General features: G+C 41.3%; 1 protein-coding gene across 2 annotated transcripts in view; it reads right to left on the bottom strand.

Moving 5' to 3' along the window:
• Positions 1 to 21,290, bottom strand: part of iqgap2 (IQ motif containing GTPase activating protein 2) — a 282,888-nt gene that overhangs the window by 15,022 nt on the left and 246,576 nt on the right. For both annotated transcript variants that reach the window (XM_059974514.1, XM_059974515.1), the window contains one exon: positions 8,638 to 8,725. In XM_059974514.1, coding sequence (XP_059830497.1) covers positions 8,638 to 8,725 — 88 coding nt within the window. The remainder of the gene's footprint in view (positions 1 to 8,637; positions 8,726 to 21,290) is intronic.

Genomic DNA, 21,290 nt, shown 5'->3' on the forward strand with positions numbered 1-21,290 from the left:
CTGATCTGCCTTCGCTCATCTGCCTTTCCCACAATGCACCTTGCATTGAGATACACACAGCTCTGAATGTTACTCCCACCTTGTGGTGCTTTCGATTCCTGACTTTGTACATAGGCCCAACAACATCTTTCTCCACAACCACAACACCATCTGTTCTGGAGTTCTGATTCCCACCCCACTGCAACTCTAATTTAACACCCCCCCCCCCAACACACACCCCATGCAACACCAAACCTTCCCGCTAGAATATTAGTCCAACTCCAGTCCAGGTTCAAACTGTCCCTTCTACAAAGGTATCAACTTCCCTGGAAGAGAGCCCAATGATCCAAGAAATCTGGCACCCTCCCTGCTGCATTAACTCCTTGGCCATGTGTTAAACTGCATGATTGTCTTATTTCTGGCCTCACTAGAACATAGCATGGGTAGCAATCCTGAGATCATAACCCTGGAGGTTCTGTCCTTTAACTTAGCATCTAACCCCCTGAAGTCACTTTGCAGGACTTCATCACCCATCCTACCCACCTCACTGCTGCTCACCCTCCCACTTAAGAATGCTGTAGACTCGATCCAAGATGTCCAGGCCCTGGCACAAACAATCCAGGAATCTCGTTCTTGCCCACAGAACTCACTTCTGTTTCCCTAACTTACAAATCCCACATCACAACAGTTTGCCTCTTGTCCCCATTTCCCTTCTGAGCCAAAGCCAGAATTAGTGCAAGAGACGTGATCACTGTAGCTTTTCTCTGCTAGGTCAATTCTCCCCCCCACCCCCTCAACAGTATCCAAAGTGGTATGCCTGCTGAAGGGGAATGTGCAATCTGGCCCTTCCACTATGGCCACCCAGGGTTTGGAAACCTCTACACGGGCTCTGGCAATCTCCTCTACTGCTTCCCATAGCAGTCTGGGATACATCTAATTTTTTTCCTTTCACACACACAGTCAGAGAAACACAACACAGAACAAGATGCCATCTAAGTTGGTCTATTTGCCGAAATTTGGCCTACATCCCTCTGAACCTTTCTTATTCAAGTGCCTATTAAATGCTGTTATTGTACCTGCCTCAGCCATTCTCTTCGGAAGTTCATTTCATACAGAACATGCTCCATATGAAGAAACTGCCCTTCAGGCCCCATGAAAGTCTTTCCTCTCTAGTTAACTCTATGCCTCCAAGTCCGAGTCATGGAGAAAAAGACTATAAACTTTACTGTATTTTTTGCTATCTTGTACTCTATTCTATAAGAGTAGCAGTCAGAATTACTATTTCCTTCCTGATCAATCCCTTATCGAAGTCTTAAATGTTTCCATTACTACTCTGTTTGGCAATATTATAAGCCTGTTTGTTTTATCCAGATCTATCTAACTTTTTAAGCTAGTCATGACTGGAGCTGCTGGGCTTTCAGTAGAGTTATTTTTTAAATGTTAGGCATTGCTCATTGATCATACCTTTTAATGAAGATCCCCACACTACCATAGCCAATTCTAACCTCACGTTTCTTTGACAGTTTCTATTGTTTACATTTAACAACTTAATTTCATATTAAATTAAACCTTTCAATTGATTCATAAAATCCTATCACTATTGATATTCTTCCTAAAAGGCCTGTAACTACAAGCAATAAATTTAAGTTGCTACGGACATCAATCAATTTCTGTCACCTTCCTTTATAAGTGCCTTCCAACAGATGTGCAATATAGCATACTATTGCTTTCCTCGCACTGTATTTTATTTCCTGTTATTTGCGGCTTTCATCGATGTTCATGTCAGATATGAACTGAGCACGAATGGGAAGAAGCCTCAAAAAGAACACCATATGGCTGGTGGAACTAAAATGAATCCAGTTATGAATAATTCACTATCATGTTACCTCAGCCTGCAGTAAAATACTGTTATCAACTGCATACAAACTACAACTACAATGAATAAACATAAAGAGTTCATTTACTTTCAGAAACCTCGAGAATGTGAAAAAGCATGATATAATTATATTACCTTCCGCCTCCCCGCTCATATCCATCCCAGATGTACAAATAAATGCAACAGTTCAATATGGAGACATTACCTCAAGTTAGAAAATATGGCAGTTTTCAAAACTACTAGGTTAAAACTATTAGTTTAAAAAATAAGTTACATTTGTCCTGATGTGTGGTTTCAACCTAAAACATGAACAATTCTTGACTATACCTCGTTCTACCCTGTCACTTGTAAAAATGCCATTCCATTTCCCCAGTTCCTCCTTTTCCACATCTTTTTCAAGACAAGGCTTTTCATTCCAGAACAAATGGGAGGTCCTCCTTTAAAGAAAGGGGCTTCTCTTCCTCCACCATCAACACTGCCCTCACCTGCACCTCTTCAACTTTGCGCACATCTGCCCTCACCCCATCTTCCCACTGCCTCTCCAGGGGTACGTTTCCTCTTGCCTTCACCTACCACCCCACAAGCCTCTGCATCCAGCACATAATTCTCCGTAACTTTCGCCATCTCCAATGGGATCCCACCACCAAACGCATCTTTTCTTGCCCCCCCACCCTCCCGCATTCTGCAGGGTCTCCCTTGTTCACTCAGCCCTCTCCACTGATCTCCCTCCTGGTACTTATCCTTGCAAGCGGAACAACTTCTACAACTGCCCCTACACTTCCTCCCTCACTACAACTCAGGACCTCAAACAGTCCTTCCAGGTGTGGCGACACTTCACCTGCTATTCTGCTGGGGTCATCCTACTATATTTAGTGTATATCAATGGGACATGACATAGATTGGAAGACTGCTTTGTTGTGCACCTTCTGCTACAAATAACAGTATTTCCCAATGGCCACCCATTTCAATTCTACTTCCCTTTCCAATTCAAACATTTCAGTCCATGGCTTCCTCTACTGCCACAATGAGGCCACTCTCAAGTCGGAGGAGCACCACATTATATTCTGTCCGGGTAGCCTCCAATTCAATGGCGTGAACATTGATTTCTCAGACTTCCAGTAATTTCCCCCCTTCTCCTCTCCTTCATCAATCCCCAACTCTGGTTTCCCTCTCACACCTCCTTTTCTTACTTGCCCATCATATCCTTCTGGTGCTCCTCCCATTTCCATTTCTTCTATGGTCTTCTACCCTCTCCTATCGGATTCCCCCTTCTCCAGCCCTTCATCTCTTCCACCAATCAACCTCAGCTTTTTACTTCACACTCTCTGCTTCTCCTGGTTTCACCTATGTCCTGCTGCCTTCTACTTCTTCCTCCCCTTCCTCCCAACCTCTTATTCTGACTTCTTTCCCCTTCCTTTCCAGTCCTGATGAAGGGCGTCGGCCTGAAACGTCCACCCATAGATTGACCCATAGCTCCTCCAGCACTGTATGTATTGCTCTAGGTTTCCAGCATCTGCAGTACCTCTTGTGTCAACAATTCTTTTCTTCCCACTGGTTGCTGCTTGACCTCATGAGGTCTCCAGCAGACTGGTTGTTGCAAATAAGTTGTTTTCACCTGGTGCAAACATTGTTTCTGTCCCATGAATCAGACAAGATGGCCTGAATTTGGCTATTGTAAAATCCTTAGAACCCGAGGCATGTTCTCAGCACAGAAATGGTTGTCCTCTATTTTTACCCATGTCACTTCACAAAACCTTGATAAAGCCTGCCTTTCAAACTTTTTCAGGCCAAAAATATTCTTGTTAGTTGATGACATGCAAATACAGGGAAAAGCCAGTTGCTGATTTCCAAATATGGATGGCAGGGCTATTTTTAAGCGTGGTGGTTTAATGATGATTCGGGCATTCTAGGATCCGGAGAACTAGGCAGCCTGTGCAAGCTAAAATAGGAATGAATCATAGAAACATTACACGAGAACTTCCTGTCTTTTTTTCCCCCATGACTGAGGTGTCAAGTGTCCACTACTACAATGATTCCCTCGTGCGGGCCAAAGCATCAACTGCAACCATACAACCAGCATCCTGAACTATAGCTGTAGCTGGTGGCGGCACCAACTGCCTCAACTCTGGCCCTGCACTGCACCTGAACAATTACTTCAAAGACCATAAGGTTTTAGGAGCAGAATTAGGCTATTTGGTCCATTAAGTCTGCTCCGTCACTTCACCCTGGCTGGATTATAATCCCCCTCAATCCCATTCTCTTGCCTTCTCTCCATAACCTTTGGCTTCCAGACTAATCGAGAACCCATCAACCTCTGCTTTAAATATACCCACTGACTTGGTCTCCACAACCATCTCTGGCAATGAATTCTACAGATTCAGTTTTCTCTGGCTAAAGAAATTCTTGCTCATCTTTGCTCTAAAGGGACACTCTTCTGGTCCAAGACTCACCCACTAGAGGAAACATTCTCTCCATATCCGCTCCATCTAGGCCTTTCAGTATTCAGTAGGTTTCAATGAGATCTCCATTCATTTTTCTAAACTCCGGTGAGTTCAGGTTTAGAGCCGTCAAATGCTCCTCATAGATGAGCCCTTTCATTCCTAAAATCATTCTTGTGATTCTCCTCTGGATACTCCTCAATACCAGCACATCTTTTCCTAGATAAGGCACCTAAAACTGCTCACAATATTCTCAAGTGCGGTCTGACCAACGCCTCATAAAGCCTTAGCATTACATTCTTGCTTTTGTATTCTAGTCCACTCAGAATGAATACTAACATTGAATTTGCCTTCCTTACCACCCACTCAACCCACAAGTTAACCAGCAGGCAATCCTGCATAAGGATGCCCAAGTCCCTGTGCACCTCGAATTTTTGAATTTTCTCCATGTTTAGTAAACAGTCTACGCCTTATTCCTCCTACTGAAGTGCATGACCATGCACTATATTCCATCTGCCACTTCTTTGCTCATTCTCTTAATCTGTCTAAGTTCTTCTGCAGACTTTCTGCTTCCTCAACACTACCTGCCCCTCCACCTATTTTTGTCTTGTCCTCAAACTTGGTCACAAAGCCATCAATTCTGTCATCCAAATCATTGACATATAATGTGAATAGAAGTGGCCCCCAAAACTAACCCCTGCAGAAAACCACTAGCCACCAGCAGCCAACCATAAAAGGCCCCCTATATTCCCACTCTTTTCCTACTGATCAGTCAATCTTCTATCTATGCTAGTACCTTTCTTGTAATACCATGGGTTCTTATCTTGTTCAGCAGCCTCATGTACAGTACCTTGTCAAAGGCCTCTGAAAATCCAAGTAAACAACAGCTACTGATAGTTATGTCAATCCTGCCTGTTATTTTTTTGAAAGAATTCCAACAGGTTTGTCAGGCAAGATTTTCACTTCAGGAAAACCATGCTGACTTTGGCCTATATTATCATGTGCGTTTAAGCACCCTGAAATTTCATCCTTAATAATGGACTCCAACATCCTCCCAAACACTGAAGTCAGACTGAAGCTTCTTAATAATTACATTTTTCTGCCTCGCTCCTTTAAAGAGTGGAGTGACATTGCAATTTTCTAATCCTCAGGAAATATTCCAGAAAGTTGTGATTCCTCAAAGATCACTACTAATGCCTCCTCAATCTCTTCAGCTAACCCTTTCAAAACTCTGGGGTGACTTATCTACTGTCAGACCTTTCAGCTGCTCAAGCAACTTCTCCTTAGTAACAGCAACTACAATCACTTCTGTCCGCAACAACTTCTGGCATGCTGCTAGTGTCTTCCACAGTGAGGACTGATGCAAAAATGCTAATCAAGTTCATATGCCGTTTCTTTAGCCTCCATTACTATCTGTCTAACATCATTTTCCAGCAGTGCAATATCCACTCTTGCCTCTCTTTTATTGTTTATGTATTTGAATTTTTTAAAAATCATTTTTTAAAATAATATTGGCTAGATTACCCTTCTACTTCATCTTTTCTCTCCCTATGGTTTACTTCAGTTGTGCATGTTTTTTTTTAAAGCTTTCCTATCTTCCTACTTACCTGAATTTTTGCTATATTTTATACCCTCTCTTTTGCTGTCTTTGACTTCCCTTGTCAGCCATGGTTGTGTCATCCTGCCATTCAAATACTATTTCTTTGGGATGCATCTATCCCTCGTCTTCCAAAATGCTCTCAGAAATTCCAGACATTGAGCTCTGCCATCACCCCTGCATCCAATCATCTTTGGTCAGCTCCTCTCTCACACCTCTGAATCCCTTTACTACACTGTAATACTGATACATCTGACTAGCTTCTCTCTCTCAAATTGCAGGGTGAATTCTATCATATTATAATTACTGTTTCATAATGGTTCCTTTACCTTAAGCTCCCTAATCAAATCTGGTACATTACACAACACCCAATCCTGAATTTCCTTTTCTCTAATGGGCTTAATCACAAGCTGCTCCAAAAAGCCGTCGTGTAGACACTCTACAAATTCCCTCTCTAGGGTTGTAGCGTCAACCTGATTTTCCCAATCTACCTGCATATTAAAACCCCCATGACTATTGTAACATTGCTCTTTTTACGTGCCTTTTCTATCTCCCTTGTAATTTGTACTCCATATCCTGGCTACTGTTTGGGGCTGGTATTAAAACGTCCATCAGGGTCTTTTTACCCTTGTAGTTTCTTAACTCTTCCCACAAGGATTATACATTTTCTTATCCCATGTCACCCCTTTCTAAGGATTTGATTTCATTGTTTACTAACAGAGCCACATCACCACCTCTGCCTACCCGCCTAACCTTTCAATAAAATGGGTATCCTTGGATGTTAAGCTCCCAACTATGACCTTCTTTCAGTCAAGAGTCACTGATGCCCACAACGTCACATCTGTCAATCTCTAACTGTACAAGATCATCTATCTTATTCTGTACACTGCCTTCATTCAAACACAATACCTTCAGTCCTGCTTTTGTCACCCTTTTCGATTTTGCCCCCATGTTAGACTTCAACTCATCCCACTGACTGCAACTTTGCCCTATCATCTGTTTGTCCTTCCTCACAGCCAAACTATACACTGCATCTACTTGCAGACCAACTGCCCCATCCTCAGCCCTATCACTCCGGTTCCCACCCCCCTACCAAATTACTTTAAACACTCTCCCAACAGTTGTAGGAAACTTGCCTGCAAGGACATTGATGTCCTATGAGTTCAGGTGCGACCCATCCTTTTATGTACAGGTCATATCTTCTTCCCCCAACCCCCTGGAAAAGATCCAAATGATTCAGAAATCTGAACCTAGTCCCCTGGCATCAATTCCTCTGCCATGCATTTATCTTTCAAATTGTTCTATTCTGACCCTCACTGGTGTGTAGAACAAGCAGCAACCCAGAGATTACTACCCTTGACATCTTGCTTTTCAGCTTTCCAACCAACTCCCTACTCAGGACCTTATCCCGTTCCCTACCCATGTCATTGGTACCAATATGTATCATGACTGCCAGGTGTTCACCCTCCCCCATCAGAATGCAAGGGCCCAATCCAAGACATCCCTGACCCTGGCACCTGGGAGGCAACATACCTCTCGTCCACAGAATCTTCCATCTGGACCTCTAACTATGGAATTCCCTATCAGGACTACAGTTCTCTTCTTTTCCTCCTCTTCTGAGTCACAGAGCCAGACTCTGTGCAAAAGGACCGGTCACAGCACTAAACTGAACGGAACTAAACTAAACTGAACGTACATAGACTCTTTCAATGACTCTGTGGTTTGATGTTGTATTTTGTTCCTTTTTGCCATTTGTGAGATTTGTTCTTTTTTTGTGTGGGTGTTGGGTATTTGATATTTTCTTTGAACAGGTTCCATGGTGTTTTCTTTGTTTCATGGCTGTCTGTGGGAAGACTAATCTCAGGGTTGTATAGTGCATACATGCTTTAATGATAAATGTACTTTGAATCTTTGAACTTTGTGGCTTCTCCCTGGTATGTTGCCCCAGCCCCCAACAGTATCCACAGGGGTACCCTGCACAGGCTGCCTATTCCTGTTTGATCTCAGTCACTCAGCTACCTCCCTCCTACAAACTAGGGATGTAACCTCCCTGTAGCTCCCATCTATCACCTCCTTATTCTCCCATAGCAACCAAAATTCACAGCGCTGCAGCTCCAGTTCCTTAACACCGTCTCCAAGGAGCTACAGCTCGATGCACTTTGTGCAGATGTAGTTATCAGGGAGACTGGAGGTCTCCAAGTGTTCCCATATCTCACACAAAGAACATACCACTAACCCTGGATCCATTCTCAATGCATTAGCTATGCACTAAAAAACAAAGAAAGAGAAAGAAAAAGCTTACTAGAAACTTATTTAGAGATTCTCACTGTAACCTGTTAAGCCAAAGCCTCCCACTCTAACACAGGCTCACATACATAATGACCTCTCCACTGATGCCTTTCTTCTTTTAATTGACCCTTGCAAAGTTACTAATAACTCAAACAACCTTAATCCAACCAAGTCTTGACAGGCTTTGTTTTTTATTCAAAAATGGCACTTAACTCCACAAGGAACTGCCTCCAATTACCTCTGTGATCTCCTGCTTGATAGAGACTCCACACAACTCCACACTCAGATCTTCACTCACAAAACTAGGTTGATTCACAGAAAATAAACCTTAACAGTGGAACAAGGATGGCTTAAAATTGACACTGTCTCAATGGGTCTAAAGGCCTGCTTCCATGCTAGATGACACCATGGATTGTTCATCAGTAGAGTTATGGTTTGAAATATTCAAGTATAATTACCTGCTGTGAGGAGGCTGGTGTGTCTAGTATTTCAGTTAATGCTTCTCCAGGTTGCGCTCTGATCACATCCACGATCAACCATTTGGTCCTGTCAAAACAAATATAATCGTTAGCACTGATTAAAATAGGTCAGGTTTATCAAGAAATATTCTGTTCTAAAATGCTTGTAGTCATATTTTTTTAAACATTTTACTCTAGATACTGTCTTTAATTCTTGTTTTCGAATCATTGGCTTTGGCTCTATCACACCTTTACCTGCCCAGTATACATGCCAGCCCCAGGTAACCAACAGATAACGATTTTCTCCATACACAAAAAATATCACTATGTATGGTAACCACACCAAAAGCATCAAAAACTTATAAGACTGACAAAAAAATTACTAAAAGGGAGACGGAACTAGTTCTGATGTTTGTAGAAATGAACGTATGCAAGTACGTAGGACTTTTGAATTTAATAACATGATAGGACTTTGCTTATAAGTCTGTAAGTTAGGTATTCGTAATCTGAAGATGGCTTGTATAGATGAATTGCAAAGAGGACAGAAACCCAACAGATGTCATTTAATCCTTAATTAAACAATTTAAGAAAATAAATTATTCAGTAAATTTATTAGCTGATGGAAGCAAATAGAGACAATAACACCTTCCTTGGAAAAGAAGCAATGGTTCACTTGCACCATGGATGGACTCAACAGAAATACAAATCCCCATCCCATGAAAATCAACCTATTTTCCCCCATCACCGCTCCAGAGATGATCCTGCCACACAACTTTCTGATGTCTTTCACCCTTCACTAACTTGATCCATGATCTTTCCTGACATTAAATGTTGACAGGGCCAGAGATACCATGGCTTATCAAGTTGTTCCTTTCCACCCCACCTCAATGACTCACTCACATCCACCATAATGAAGTGCCTTGGGAGGTTGGTGATGGCTAGAATTACATCACCACTGTTGGTAAAACGTCAGATTTTGATGAGAGGCATACAGGAGTTAGGTGGGGTAAGTGGTGCTGCAACAACCACCTCACACTCAATGTCAGTAAGGGCAAGTAGTTGATTGTGGACTTCATGAGTGCACACACACACACTCACACTCATTGAGGGGTCAGCGGTTGATAAGTTCGACAGCTTTACATTCCTGGGAATCAACTTCTCAGAGGATCTGTCTTGGGTTCAACACATTGATGCAATCACAAAGGCAGCACATCAGCAGCTCTACTTGGTTAGGCGATTGAGGAGATTTGGCATGTAAAGGAATCTTGGAAATTTATATAGATCTGGGTTGGAGAGCATTCTGATTGGTTGCATCACTGACTGGTGTGGAGGTTGTAAAGCATGGGATTGCAGGAAACTGCAGCGATTTGTAGACTCAACCAGCTTCACCATGGGCACAGCCCTCCCCACCATCAAGGTCATCTTTCAGGAGTACTTCAAAGTGGAAGCAGCATCAATCATTAAGATCCTCATCATCTAGGACATATCCTCTTCTCATTTTCACTTTCGGGGAGGAGGTAAATGTAGAGGAGGCTGGAGACCCAAACTCAATGATTCAGAAACTGCTTCTTCCTCTCCAACATCGATTTCTGGACGGTCCATGAAAACTACCTCATCCCAAAGGCATACAGGTTACGAAGGGTTAAGGTTTAGTAAGTTGTGGGCATGCTATGCCGGCACCGAAAGCATGACAAAACCTTCAGGCTGCTCCCAACGCACCCTCAGACCACGGTGATTGTTGGCACAATCGACACATTTCACCGTACGTGTTACAAATACAACTAAACTTTAGAAGTCTCATCATTATTGCTTTTTAATGCACTCGTTTATTTAAACATTTATAGTAATTATCTCTCCTGCCACAAAATAATAAATTTCACATCACAAAAGACAGTGATAATAAATCTGATTCTTACCTATTTCTAAATATTGGGGATCCTGTTTCTAAAAGTTACAGATAGAATTCTTTTTAAAACAAAAAAGTCTTTTTAAAGAATGCCCCAGGTAAATGATACAGAATTTTACAATCGCAAATGCTGCTACTCAAACATTTTAAAATAAATATCTACAAAATGCTGCCTTTTTCTTTGAATGGCTTGAGCCTCTCTTGCTTAAGTATCATCCCTATTCTCTGGAAACACTGCAGCAAAACAGAGTCTTTATGTCCCAGTGAACTTAGCCCTAGAAGTACTGAGAAAAAGAAAGCAGCCAAAAGCAGAAAATGGTAAGCAACACTTGTGCGCTTCCAGAATATCAATACTAACTCTATATAAAGGCTTGATTTGATTTGCTTCATCTATTTTTGACATAAATAAGACTCAGGAGTAGCTATTAAAACACACAGGATCAATGGAACTAAAATTCCTGTACACAATCAAACAAAAAAATTGACAGATCCTGCAAACCTAAAACAGAATAAGTTAATGGCAAACCCATAGATGAATGGAAAAGCAAAGGAGAACAGTTTTGTACACATCTCTGGCCAATTTTGATGAAAGCACAACATGAAACACTAATTTACTTGTTCCCACCTTGGAAGGTAATGGATAATTTCTGTTATTTTATGTCACAATTTGTTGTGAATATTTAGTTGAATTGCCATTAGATTGAAGACATCAATGACATTTTCCTTCCCCTCGGTGTCAGTAAAAGAGCTGGTTCTTGACTCCAGCAAGCAAGTGGGATACACACAACGGTGGAGAAAGTTGAAAGCTTCAAGTTCTGAGTTGTAAATATCACCAGCAGCTTGCCCTGGTCCAACCACATGGACTCTATGGTCAAGAAAACACATCAGCATTTCTAGTTCCTCAGAAAGCTAAGTAAATTCAACACTTTACCACTGCACTTCACTAATCTTTATAGATGCACCGTGCAAAGCGCAGTTTGGTATGGCAACCTCGCTGGCCAACACGGCAAGAAATTGAGAGAAATCTGGATGCCATTCTTTTCATTATTAAAAACAGCCTTCTCTCCATCCACTCTGTCTACACTTTCTGCTGCCTTAAGAAAGTAGGCAGTATCATCAAGAACTCCTCACACCCTAGCCATTCGCTTTTCTCCTCTCTCCTGTGGGGCACAAGATACAACAGCCTGTGAGTACAAGCCACCAGACTCAAGGACAGCTTCTATCCCGCTATCCGAAAACCCTGAATGGACTTTTGTGCAATAAAGATTAACTCTTTAACTCTAAACCCTATCTTCTCGTGGCCTTTGCATCTTATTTGTCCAACTGCAATTCACTTTCTCGGCAACACAATGTTCTGCATTCTGCTATTACCTTTCACTTGGTACTACCTCCAGGTATTTCGGTTTGGAATCTTCTCTATTATCAGATGCAAAACGAAGTTTTTCCACTGTATCTCAAAATGGATGGAGGGGAGTTATTTTTCATGATGAAATGGATGCCATCCAGATTTCTCTAATTTCTTGCATTGTTAGCCAGAGTGGCTTTCATAACAAACTGTGCAGCCAGATAAGATGCTTTGGATGATGCATTTATAAAAATTAATGAAGGTCAATGGGAATGTGTTGCATTCCCTTAGACTTCTGAGGAATTAGAAATGCTGGTTTGCTTTCTTGACAGATGACAATAATAATAAAAATTCCAAATCTAAGTCTATTTTCTGATGAAGCATTCAACACAGTGAAACCAACCAATCATGATAGTTCCAATGACATTCACTGATCACACTTTCATCGATAAAAGTTAGTATTTGGTTCAAACATTGTAATATCATTTAAAAATACCATCCTTCAGTTATTTCCTGGATGCTATGTACTTCTCCACTTTAATATCAAAATCATTATACAGCTTCAAGCCAAAAACATAATAGGGAGAAAACAGTAGCTACATATGAATTAAAATGTAATGTCCATAGACCTCTGCAAAATGTACTCAAATATAAAAAAGTGCTGACACATAAAGGTAATAAAAATGAAACATAAAATAGCATTGAAAAATATGGCAGCCAGCTGGGTATACAATTTACTGCCTTAGCCATTCTCAGTACTTTGGATTTAATCATTTACTCTGCTGAGAAACATCCTTTTTTTTGATTAAAAGAAACATAGAACAGTACAAACGTTCAAAGATCAAAGTAAATGCATTATTAAAGTACATGTATGTCAGTATATACAGAGCATATAAAAAGTATTTACCATCATTGGAAGTTTTCATGTTTTATTGTTTTAGAACATTGAATTACAGTAGACTTAATTTGGCTTTTTTGATTCCAATCAACAGAACAATACTCTTTTGAGTCAAAGTGAGAACATGTCTACAAAGTGACCTAAATTAATTACAAAACACAAAATAATTGATTGCATAAGTATTAACCCATTGAATATGACATATGTCATATATGACATATAATCACCGGTGCAGCCAATTGATTTTAGAAGTGTTATGCCTGTGCCCCAACTCTGAAGGGCCGAAGGGTACAAAGTAGCCCCCTCCTTTTTGAGAATCACAAGATCGCTATTAATTCAGGTCAGGAGACCCAGGAAATGAGAGAAAGACACGCAGAATCCACAAAGGGGTTTGGAACGTCCTGGCCCCTCAGCGATACAAAGCCACGGGAAACGGCCATTGTGTCTTGGAGACAGAATTGTGTATTGAGTACTGTACTTCATGGAAGCCCTCAGGGAACGATCAGAGGGGGTTGGTGGAGGGATTGCATCATCCCGACCTGATTGACATCTGAGACCCTGTGAGTCAGGATAAAAGAGGGTCTGGGGAACAGCCCCTTTAGACGCACCAGGAGAAATGCCAGAAATCACGTGACAGAGTTTAATAGCGACAGCCGGTGGAAAGCTCACGTGCATCCTTTTCCATTTGCCTCGGAATTGGTGGGCCTGACCACGGAAGACGGCTTAGCTAAATAGCAAAAGGAGCTGGTCACCCGTGACCAGCTACACCAACGGAACCCTCGAAGGATCAACATCATAAAAAGGAAAACGGGCAAGTTCTAAGAAAAATCCGTCTCTCTCTCTCTCCAACAAAAGGGTGCAGCCTGCATGAACTTGAGTGACTTTTATATTTCCATCGGACAATACATTATCCCCTAGACAACGATAGAGCTATTTCTTAGTGATTATTATTATTCCCGCGCTTTTAGATTTAGTATTGACGATGTATATTATCTGTACGTTTTATTATTAAATTATTATAAAATATATTATTCTATTATTATTATAACATTGATATTATTTTTGTGTATTTTTATCAATAAATACTGTTAAAAATAGTACCATCAGACTTCAATGGACCTCTCTATCTTTGCTAGTAAGTGACCCAGTTACAGGGTACGTAACAGAAGTCACATCATTAGCTAAATAGAAATCTGTTTTTGGAGAACCATGTGCAGTCAAGGTGTTTCAATTGACTGTAGTAAAAATACACCTGTATCTGGAAGGTCTAACTGCTGGTGTGTCATTAACCTGGCAATAACCACACAATGAAGACCAAAAGAGCACTCCTGGCAGTTCCACAAAAGGTTATTGAAAAGCACAGGTCAGGAGATGGATACAAGAACATTTCCAAGTCACTGAATATCCCTTGGACTACAGTTCAGTCAATCAGCAAGAAATGGAAAGAGTATGGTACAGCTGTAAATCAGCCTAGAACAGGCTGTCCTCAAAAACTGAGTGACTGTGCAAGACGAGGACTAGTGAGGGAGGCCACCAAGAGACCTATGACAACTCTGGAAGAGTTATGAGCTTCAGTGGCTGCAATGGGAGAGACTGTGCATACGACTGTTGCCCGGGTGCTTCACCAGTCACGGCTTTATGGCAGAGTGGCAAAGAGAAAGCCACTGATGGGGAGAACTTAAATGAAATCTCAGCTAGAGTTTGCCAGAAGGCATGTGGGAGACTCTGAAGTCAGCTGGAAAGTGGTTCTTTGGTCTGATGAGACCAAAACTGGGCATTTTAGCCATCAGACTAAACGCAATGTTGTAAGCCCAAAAGCACACCATCCCTAGTGTGAAGCATGATGGTAACTGCATCATGCTGTGGGGATGCTTCACTGCAGCAGGCCTTGAAGGCTTGTGAAGGCAGAGGGTAAAATGAATGCAGCAAAATACAGGGAAATCCGGGAAGAAAACCCAATGCATTCTGCAAGAGAACTGCGACTTGGGAATAGATTTGTTTTCCAGGAGGACAATGTCCCCAAGCATAAAACCAAAGCCACACAGGAATGACTTAAAAACAACAAAGTTAATGTCCTGGAGTGGCCAAGTCAGAGTCCAGACTTCAATTCAATTGAGAATTTGTGGCCGGACTTCAAAAGGACTGTTCACTGACAATCTCCATGCAATCCGACAGAGTTTTAGCAGTTCAGTAAAGAAGAATGGGGAAAAATTGTACTGTCCAGATGTGCAAAGCTGATAGAGACCTATCCACACAGACTCAAGGCTGTAATTGCTGTCAAAGAAGCATCTACTGAATACTGACTTGAAGGCGGTGAATAATTATGCAATTAATTATTTTGTGTTTTATACTTGCAACTAATTTAAAATCACTTTGTAGAGGTCTATTTTCTCTTTGACATGATCAGTGTCAAAAAAGCCTAATTAACTCCACTGCGTCTCAATGTTGTAAAACAATAAAACTTGAAAACTTCCAATGGGGGTGAAGACTTTGAATAGGCACTGTCAAACCCTGAGATTCACTTTCTTGGGGACATTCACAATAAATACAAAGAACGGCAATAGAATCAATAAAAAACATAAACAATAAAGACGGACAATCAATATACAAAAGAGCGTATGCAAATACAAAAAAAGAAATAAAACCAAAATAATAAAAAATAAATAAACATTGAAAACATGTGTTTTAGAGTCCTAGGAAGTGAGTCCACAGGTTGTGGAATCAATTCATTGTGGAGTTGAGTGAAGGTATCTCCTCTGGTTCAGTAGCCTGATGGTTGAAGGGTACTAACTGTCCCTGACCCTGGTGGTGTGGGTCCTGAGGCTCCTGTACTTCCTTCCTGATGGCAGCAGTGAGAAGAGACCGTAGCCTGGATGGTGTGGGTTCTCAATGTTGGGTGCTGCTTTCCTGCAACAGTGCTCATTGTAGGCGTGCTCCGTGGTGGGGAGGACTTTACCAGTGACGGACTGGGCTGTAGGCTTTTCCATTCAAGGGGATTGGAATCTTCATGCCAGGCTTTGATGCACCCAGTCAGTACAGTTTCCACTGTGCACTTATAGAAGTTTGTCAAAGTTTTAGATGACATGTCAAATCTTTGCAAACTTCTTTGTAATGACAACTGCACACTGGACCCAAGACAGATCCTCAGTACAGCATAGTATGGGTTACTGGCCCACAATATTGTTCTTAAACCTACGCAAAAATCAATCTAACCTTTCCCTCCTATATAGCCCATAACCCTCCATTTTTCTAACATTCAAAATTTCATAACTGCCCCTATTGTATAACCCTCTACCACCACTCCTTCCAGTGCCTTCCTTCCTTCCTTGCTAACTACTCTTCATGCAAAAACCTACCTTGGATATCTCCCCTAAACATTCCTCCAGACATCTTAAACAAATGCTCCTCTGGTTGGCCATTACCACCCTGGACAAAGGCACTGACTGTCCACTCTTATCGATGCCTCTCAACCTAAACATCTCTATGAAGTCACTTCTCAACCTCCTCCTGCCAAAGAGAACAGCCCTAGCTCACTTAACCCCAGGGCAAGGTAACATTAGGCATTTTAAAATAATTTTTGGCTTGCTGCAGTCAATATCCTTTGAGCAATTTTAAATGTTTCTGATAAACATTTATATTCACATTTCAGGGGATTTAAACTTGAACAAGTGAAAATTAAAAAGAATAAAAGATACTTAAAATACTTTATGTCCAATAAATTCATTATTTTAATTAATTTTAATCAATGCTATAAAATCACAGATATATATACAGCAGGAAATTAGCTCCTTCAGCTCATCAGATACCTACAGACCATCTAATAATATTTTTAAAGAATAAACTACTTGCCTACTTTATTTAATCAGGGTTAGGGTTAGGGGCTCCATTCAAATAAATTGAGGCTTACACCACCTAGATCGTACATGATAAGGCCTGACCCCTGGCTTGCCTGAGACTTCTACTTTGCAAAACAGGCACAGAAAGTCAGAACTAAATCACCCTACAGGAAGAACATCATCAGCAATTCCTTTCAATACAACTGTTCATCAGGAATGTTAAAGACAGTTTTTGCTGCTTTAGGGCACCTAGAAAACAGCAAAACATACTTCAGGCTATTGTTTATTCAGTGTTCAATGCCATCATTCCTCAGTACTAATCACAAAGCTTCACAACCTGGACCTCTATACTTTCTGCATCTGGGAGATCACAGTCAGTGCAAATCAGTAATAAAACGTCTTCAACACAGGTGCACCTCAAGGATGCGTGCTTAGCTCCCTGTTCTAATTTCTTTACACTTGTTACCGTGTGGCTAAACACAGCCTTCTATAAATTTGTAGATGACACCACTGTAGCTGATCAAACGTCACATGAAGACAAGGAGGCATACATGAGTGTGTTAGTTTGGCTAGCTGAGTGGTGTCACAATAACAACTTCACTCTCAATGTTAACAAGACCAAGGAATTGATTGTGGACTTTGAGGATGGCAGGTTGGTAGCACACACACCAGTCCACATTGAGGGGTCAATAGTGGAAAGGGTGAGCAGCTTTAAGTTCCTGAGATATTAACATGCAGAAGATCTCTCCTGGGCCCTACACATTAATGCAATGATGAAGACGACACACCAGTGGCTCTAAGTTGTTAGAAGTTTGTGGAGGTTTGCGACTCTGGCAAACTTCGACAAATATATGGTGGAGAGCATTCTGATAGGTTGCATCACAGCCTGGTTTGGTGGCTCCAATGGACAGGATCACAAGAGGCCTGAAAGGGATGGGGGTTCAGTCAACGGCACAGCGGACCCCACATTCGAGGACATCGTCAAAGGGTGCCCTCTCAGGAAGGTGGCATTCATCACATATCCAGGGCATGCCTCTTCACATTACTACCATCAGGGAGGAAGTACAGGGGCACAAAGACCAACATTCAAAGTTTTAGAAACAACTTCTTCCCTTCCATCATCAGATTTCTGAACAGTCCGCAAACCCATGAACACTACCTCGTTATTCCCTTTTTTGAAAAAACTCTATTTTGTAATTATCTTTTTTTTTTGTGTCTAAATGCATATTGCCTGACATGCTGAATATTTTCTGCTGTTGGTCTTGTTTCCTTTACAAATATAATTGGCTTGAAGCAGGATTTGATTTCATTACACAGACTGCTGAGCCTCCCAAGACTATTACTGACTCAGTCATACATAAACACAGAGGAATGTCTCTGGTATTTTCAAGTCTTATATTAATGATATACGTTTAACCCTTGATCTTAAAAATACTTTGTAGACTGCGTTTAAGATTCAGACAAAATGCAATTTCCGCAATTTCACACTAGTATTCTGTCCAGGTCTGTGCCCCCTCAATTCCTTCCTTAGAATGTGAGTTATTGGAACAGGAACGTCTAGCAGATTAAATCCAGTAATAATAGTAGATAATATATGATTTGCTGGTACCCATTTTTCAGCTGGGTAGACTAGAGCATTGTGTGTTTAAGTGCTTTGCTGAAGGACATACACGCTGCTTCGGCTGGGCTTGAACTCATGACCTTCAGGTCGCTAGTCGAACTCCCTAACCACTTGGCCACACGCCACATACCTATCTTCATACTGTCTGCAAACTTTGCAACAAAGCCATCAATTCTGTCATCCAAATCACTAACATATAACACAAAAAGAATCGGTCCCAACACAGACCCCGGTGGAACACTACTAATCACCGGCAGCCAGTCAGGAAAGGCTCCATTTATTCTCAAAATCCAAATACACATCATCAACTGATTCTCCTTTGTCTATTCTGCTTGTTACTTTTTCAATTCCACTAGATTTGTCAGGCAAGATTTTCCCATGAGGAAACCATGCGGACTACAACCTATTTTGTCATGTGCCTCCAAGTACCCCGAGACCTCATCCTTAATAATCGAATCCAACATCGTCCCAACTGCTGAGGTCAGACTAACTAGCCTATAGTTTCCTTTCTTCAGCCTCTCTCCCTTCTTGCAGAGTGGAGTGATATTTGCATTTTTAGTCTTCTGGAACCATTCCAGAAGTTAGTGATTCTAGAAAATCATTACTAATGCCTTCACGTTCTCTTCAGCCACCTCTTTCAGAACTCTGGGATGTACACCATCTGGTCCAGGTGACCTATCTACCTTCAGACCTTTCAGTTTCCCAGGAACCTTCTTCCTAGTAATGGTAACTTCACACACTTCATGCCCCCTGACACCTGGAACTTCCACCATACTACTAGTGTCTTCTTTCACAGTGAAGACTGATGCAAAATGCTATTTCGTTGAACTCCATTACTCCCTCTCCAGCATCATTTGCCAGTGGTCCAATATCTATTCTTACCTCTCTTTTATACTTAAATATATCTGAAGAAACTTCTGGTATCCTCTTTAATATTTCTGGCCAGCTTACTTTCATGTTCTATCTTTACCTTCTTAATGACTTTTATATTTACCCTCTGGTGGTTTCTGAAAGTTTCCCAATTCTATAACTTTCAAACAATTTTTGGTCCATTATATGCCATCTCTTTGGGTTTGACTTTCGTTAGCCACAGTTGTGTCATTTTTCCTTGAGAATACTTCCTCTTTGGGATGAACATTTTGAACACCATGGAGACTAATCCCTCTGACTACATCAAGAGATTAGACTCTTAATGTTGCTTGGAAACATGTTTTGCATCTCATTATGAACTGTCCTGTTAAGGGAGAATAGTTCACACATATCACTAATAAGTGTCTTTTGCAAATGTTTCTCGTGACTGACTGTCTTAAATGGTAATAAAAGGGTAGAGAGTATAAAATGCACACTTCTTACTAAATATTATCAGTGCCAACATTTATCATGGGAGGTTGGTTGTTATGGAGAGAGTGAGCGGAGGAAGAGAGTTCGAGTGTTTTGTCTTTTCAGCTCAGCTGGTTCTGCTCTTGCAGTTGGAGGTTCATGAAAATTCAGTATGGATACTTGTATATCACTGCACAGGATGGAGTCTCCAAGGAGTTAAAAGCCCATGGGAGGATTAGTGATAAACATAGTGGGGGTGCAGAGATAGGAGAGTGGAGAAAACGTTCAGGGCAAATCACAAAGTAAGTATCTTCACCAATGAAACTCTGTCGAGTACAAATGTGCTTGCGTGCACCGGGAGCTGCGCCTTTTTGGTGCCGACTCTCTGGGCGCAGAGCTCGGAAAAAGTGCTGCAACAGATTTCTAACATCATAAATCAGCGAGTAGTGTTATGTCTCCCCTCTCGCTGTGAAATGGGGATAACTATTTTTTCCTCATTGGGGGGTTGAGGGAGGAGAGGGGAGAGACACACAGAGGTATGCTGAATTCCAGATGAACGAATAGTCTTTGGGGTACTGTAAGTCAGTGTCTTTATTGATGTTTTGCTGCACACTTGAGTGCTCAGTGGAGGGTGCTGATGCTTTTTAACTGGTGGGGGTGGGGTTGTTGCCTTACTGCTGCTTGTGCGTGGGAGGGGGAGCTTTAGGGTTTTAACTGTCATTCATTCTTTGGAGCACTCCTCTGACTTCACAGATGTCTGTGAACAAATAGAATTTCCGGATGTATATTGTATACAATTCTCTTGACATGAAATGTACCTATTGAATGTAAAAGGTAGAACTGAGGGTCAGACGATCACTTTGGGTTACAGTCTTCCCTTTAGTCCCCTTAGTTCACTCTTCACTTTCTCTTTTTGACAAAGCTACCAGTTCACCAAAGCTTGAGAGAGTGAGCCAATTTTAACCTAATTTAATCTAAACCATATATGAATAACATGGAGTACAAGAGATAACATACACAGAACATACTGTGCTCCTCCCATAAATCACCTGTTTTATCTGGAAAAACTGCAGTCCATACATTTAAGTCAATGAGGACAGTGCTAAGTACCACAGCTGGAGATGTCAATACCAGCATGGCACTGCGTGCTGTGTAAAGATAACCCCTGTGTGTGCAGTGAGATCATACTGACATGCACAAAGCAGTACAAGTGAGATGCCCTGTGTGCCAGAAACATGTTACCTACGCATGAAGCACTATACTGTAACTGATCCGAACCTGTACTCAGAAAGTGGGAAAAATCTTCCATCAACTTGTTAAGCAAAATAATGATTGTGCTACAAAAGTACTAGACTCAAGGAGAATGTAAAAACAAGCATTTATACTACATGGAGGAAAAATACCATGAACCAAAAAAATTGAGTGTTAAGCGATCTTAATCTGAGCTAAATCCATTTCAATCTGGCAGCAGAATGCTTAGCAATGAACAGCTAGTCATATTGTGAACAATTTGTTATCTCTCTGCGATTTCGTAACCCTCATTTAGAAAAGCTTTCAACAAGTATTTAAAAGCTTGGGAGAAGATTACAGGAAATCTCGTGGGGAAGGCATTTTTGGCAAATTACTGGTAAATCACATACAAAATTCCAGCAAGTAGAGGCGAAATGATTAAAAAAGTGGAGAAGATAGCCACAAGCCTGACAGAAAATGTGAAAGTAATGTGAGCC

This window comes from Hypanus sabinus, chromosome 7 (genome assembly GCF_030144855.1).
Source record: "Hypanus sabinus isolate sHypSab1 chromosome 7, sHypSab1.hap1, whole genome shotgun sequence".
Taxonomy (NCBI): Eukaryota; Metazoa; Chordata; class Chondrichthyes; order Myliobatiformes; family Dasyatidae; genus Hypanus; species Hypanus sabinus.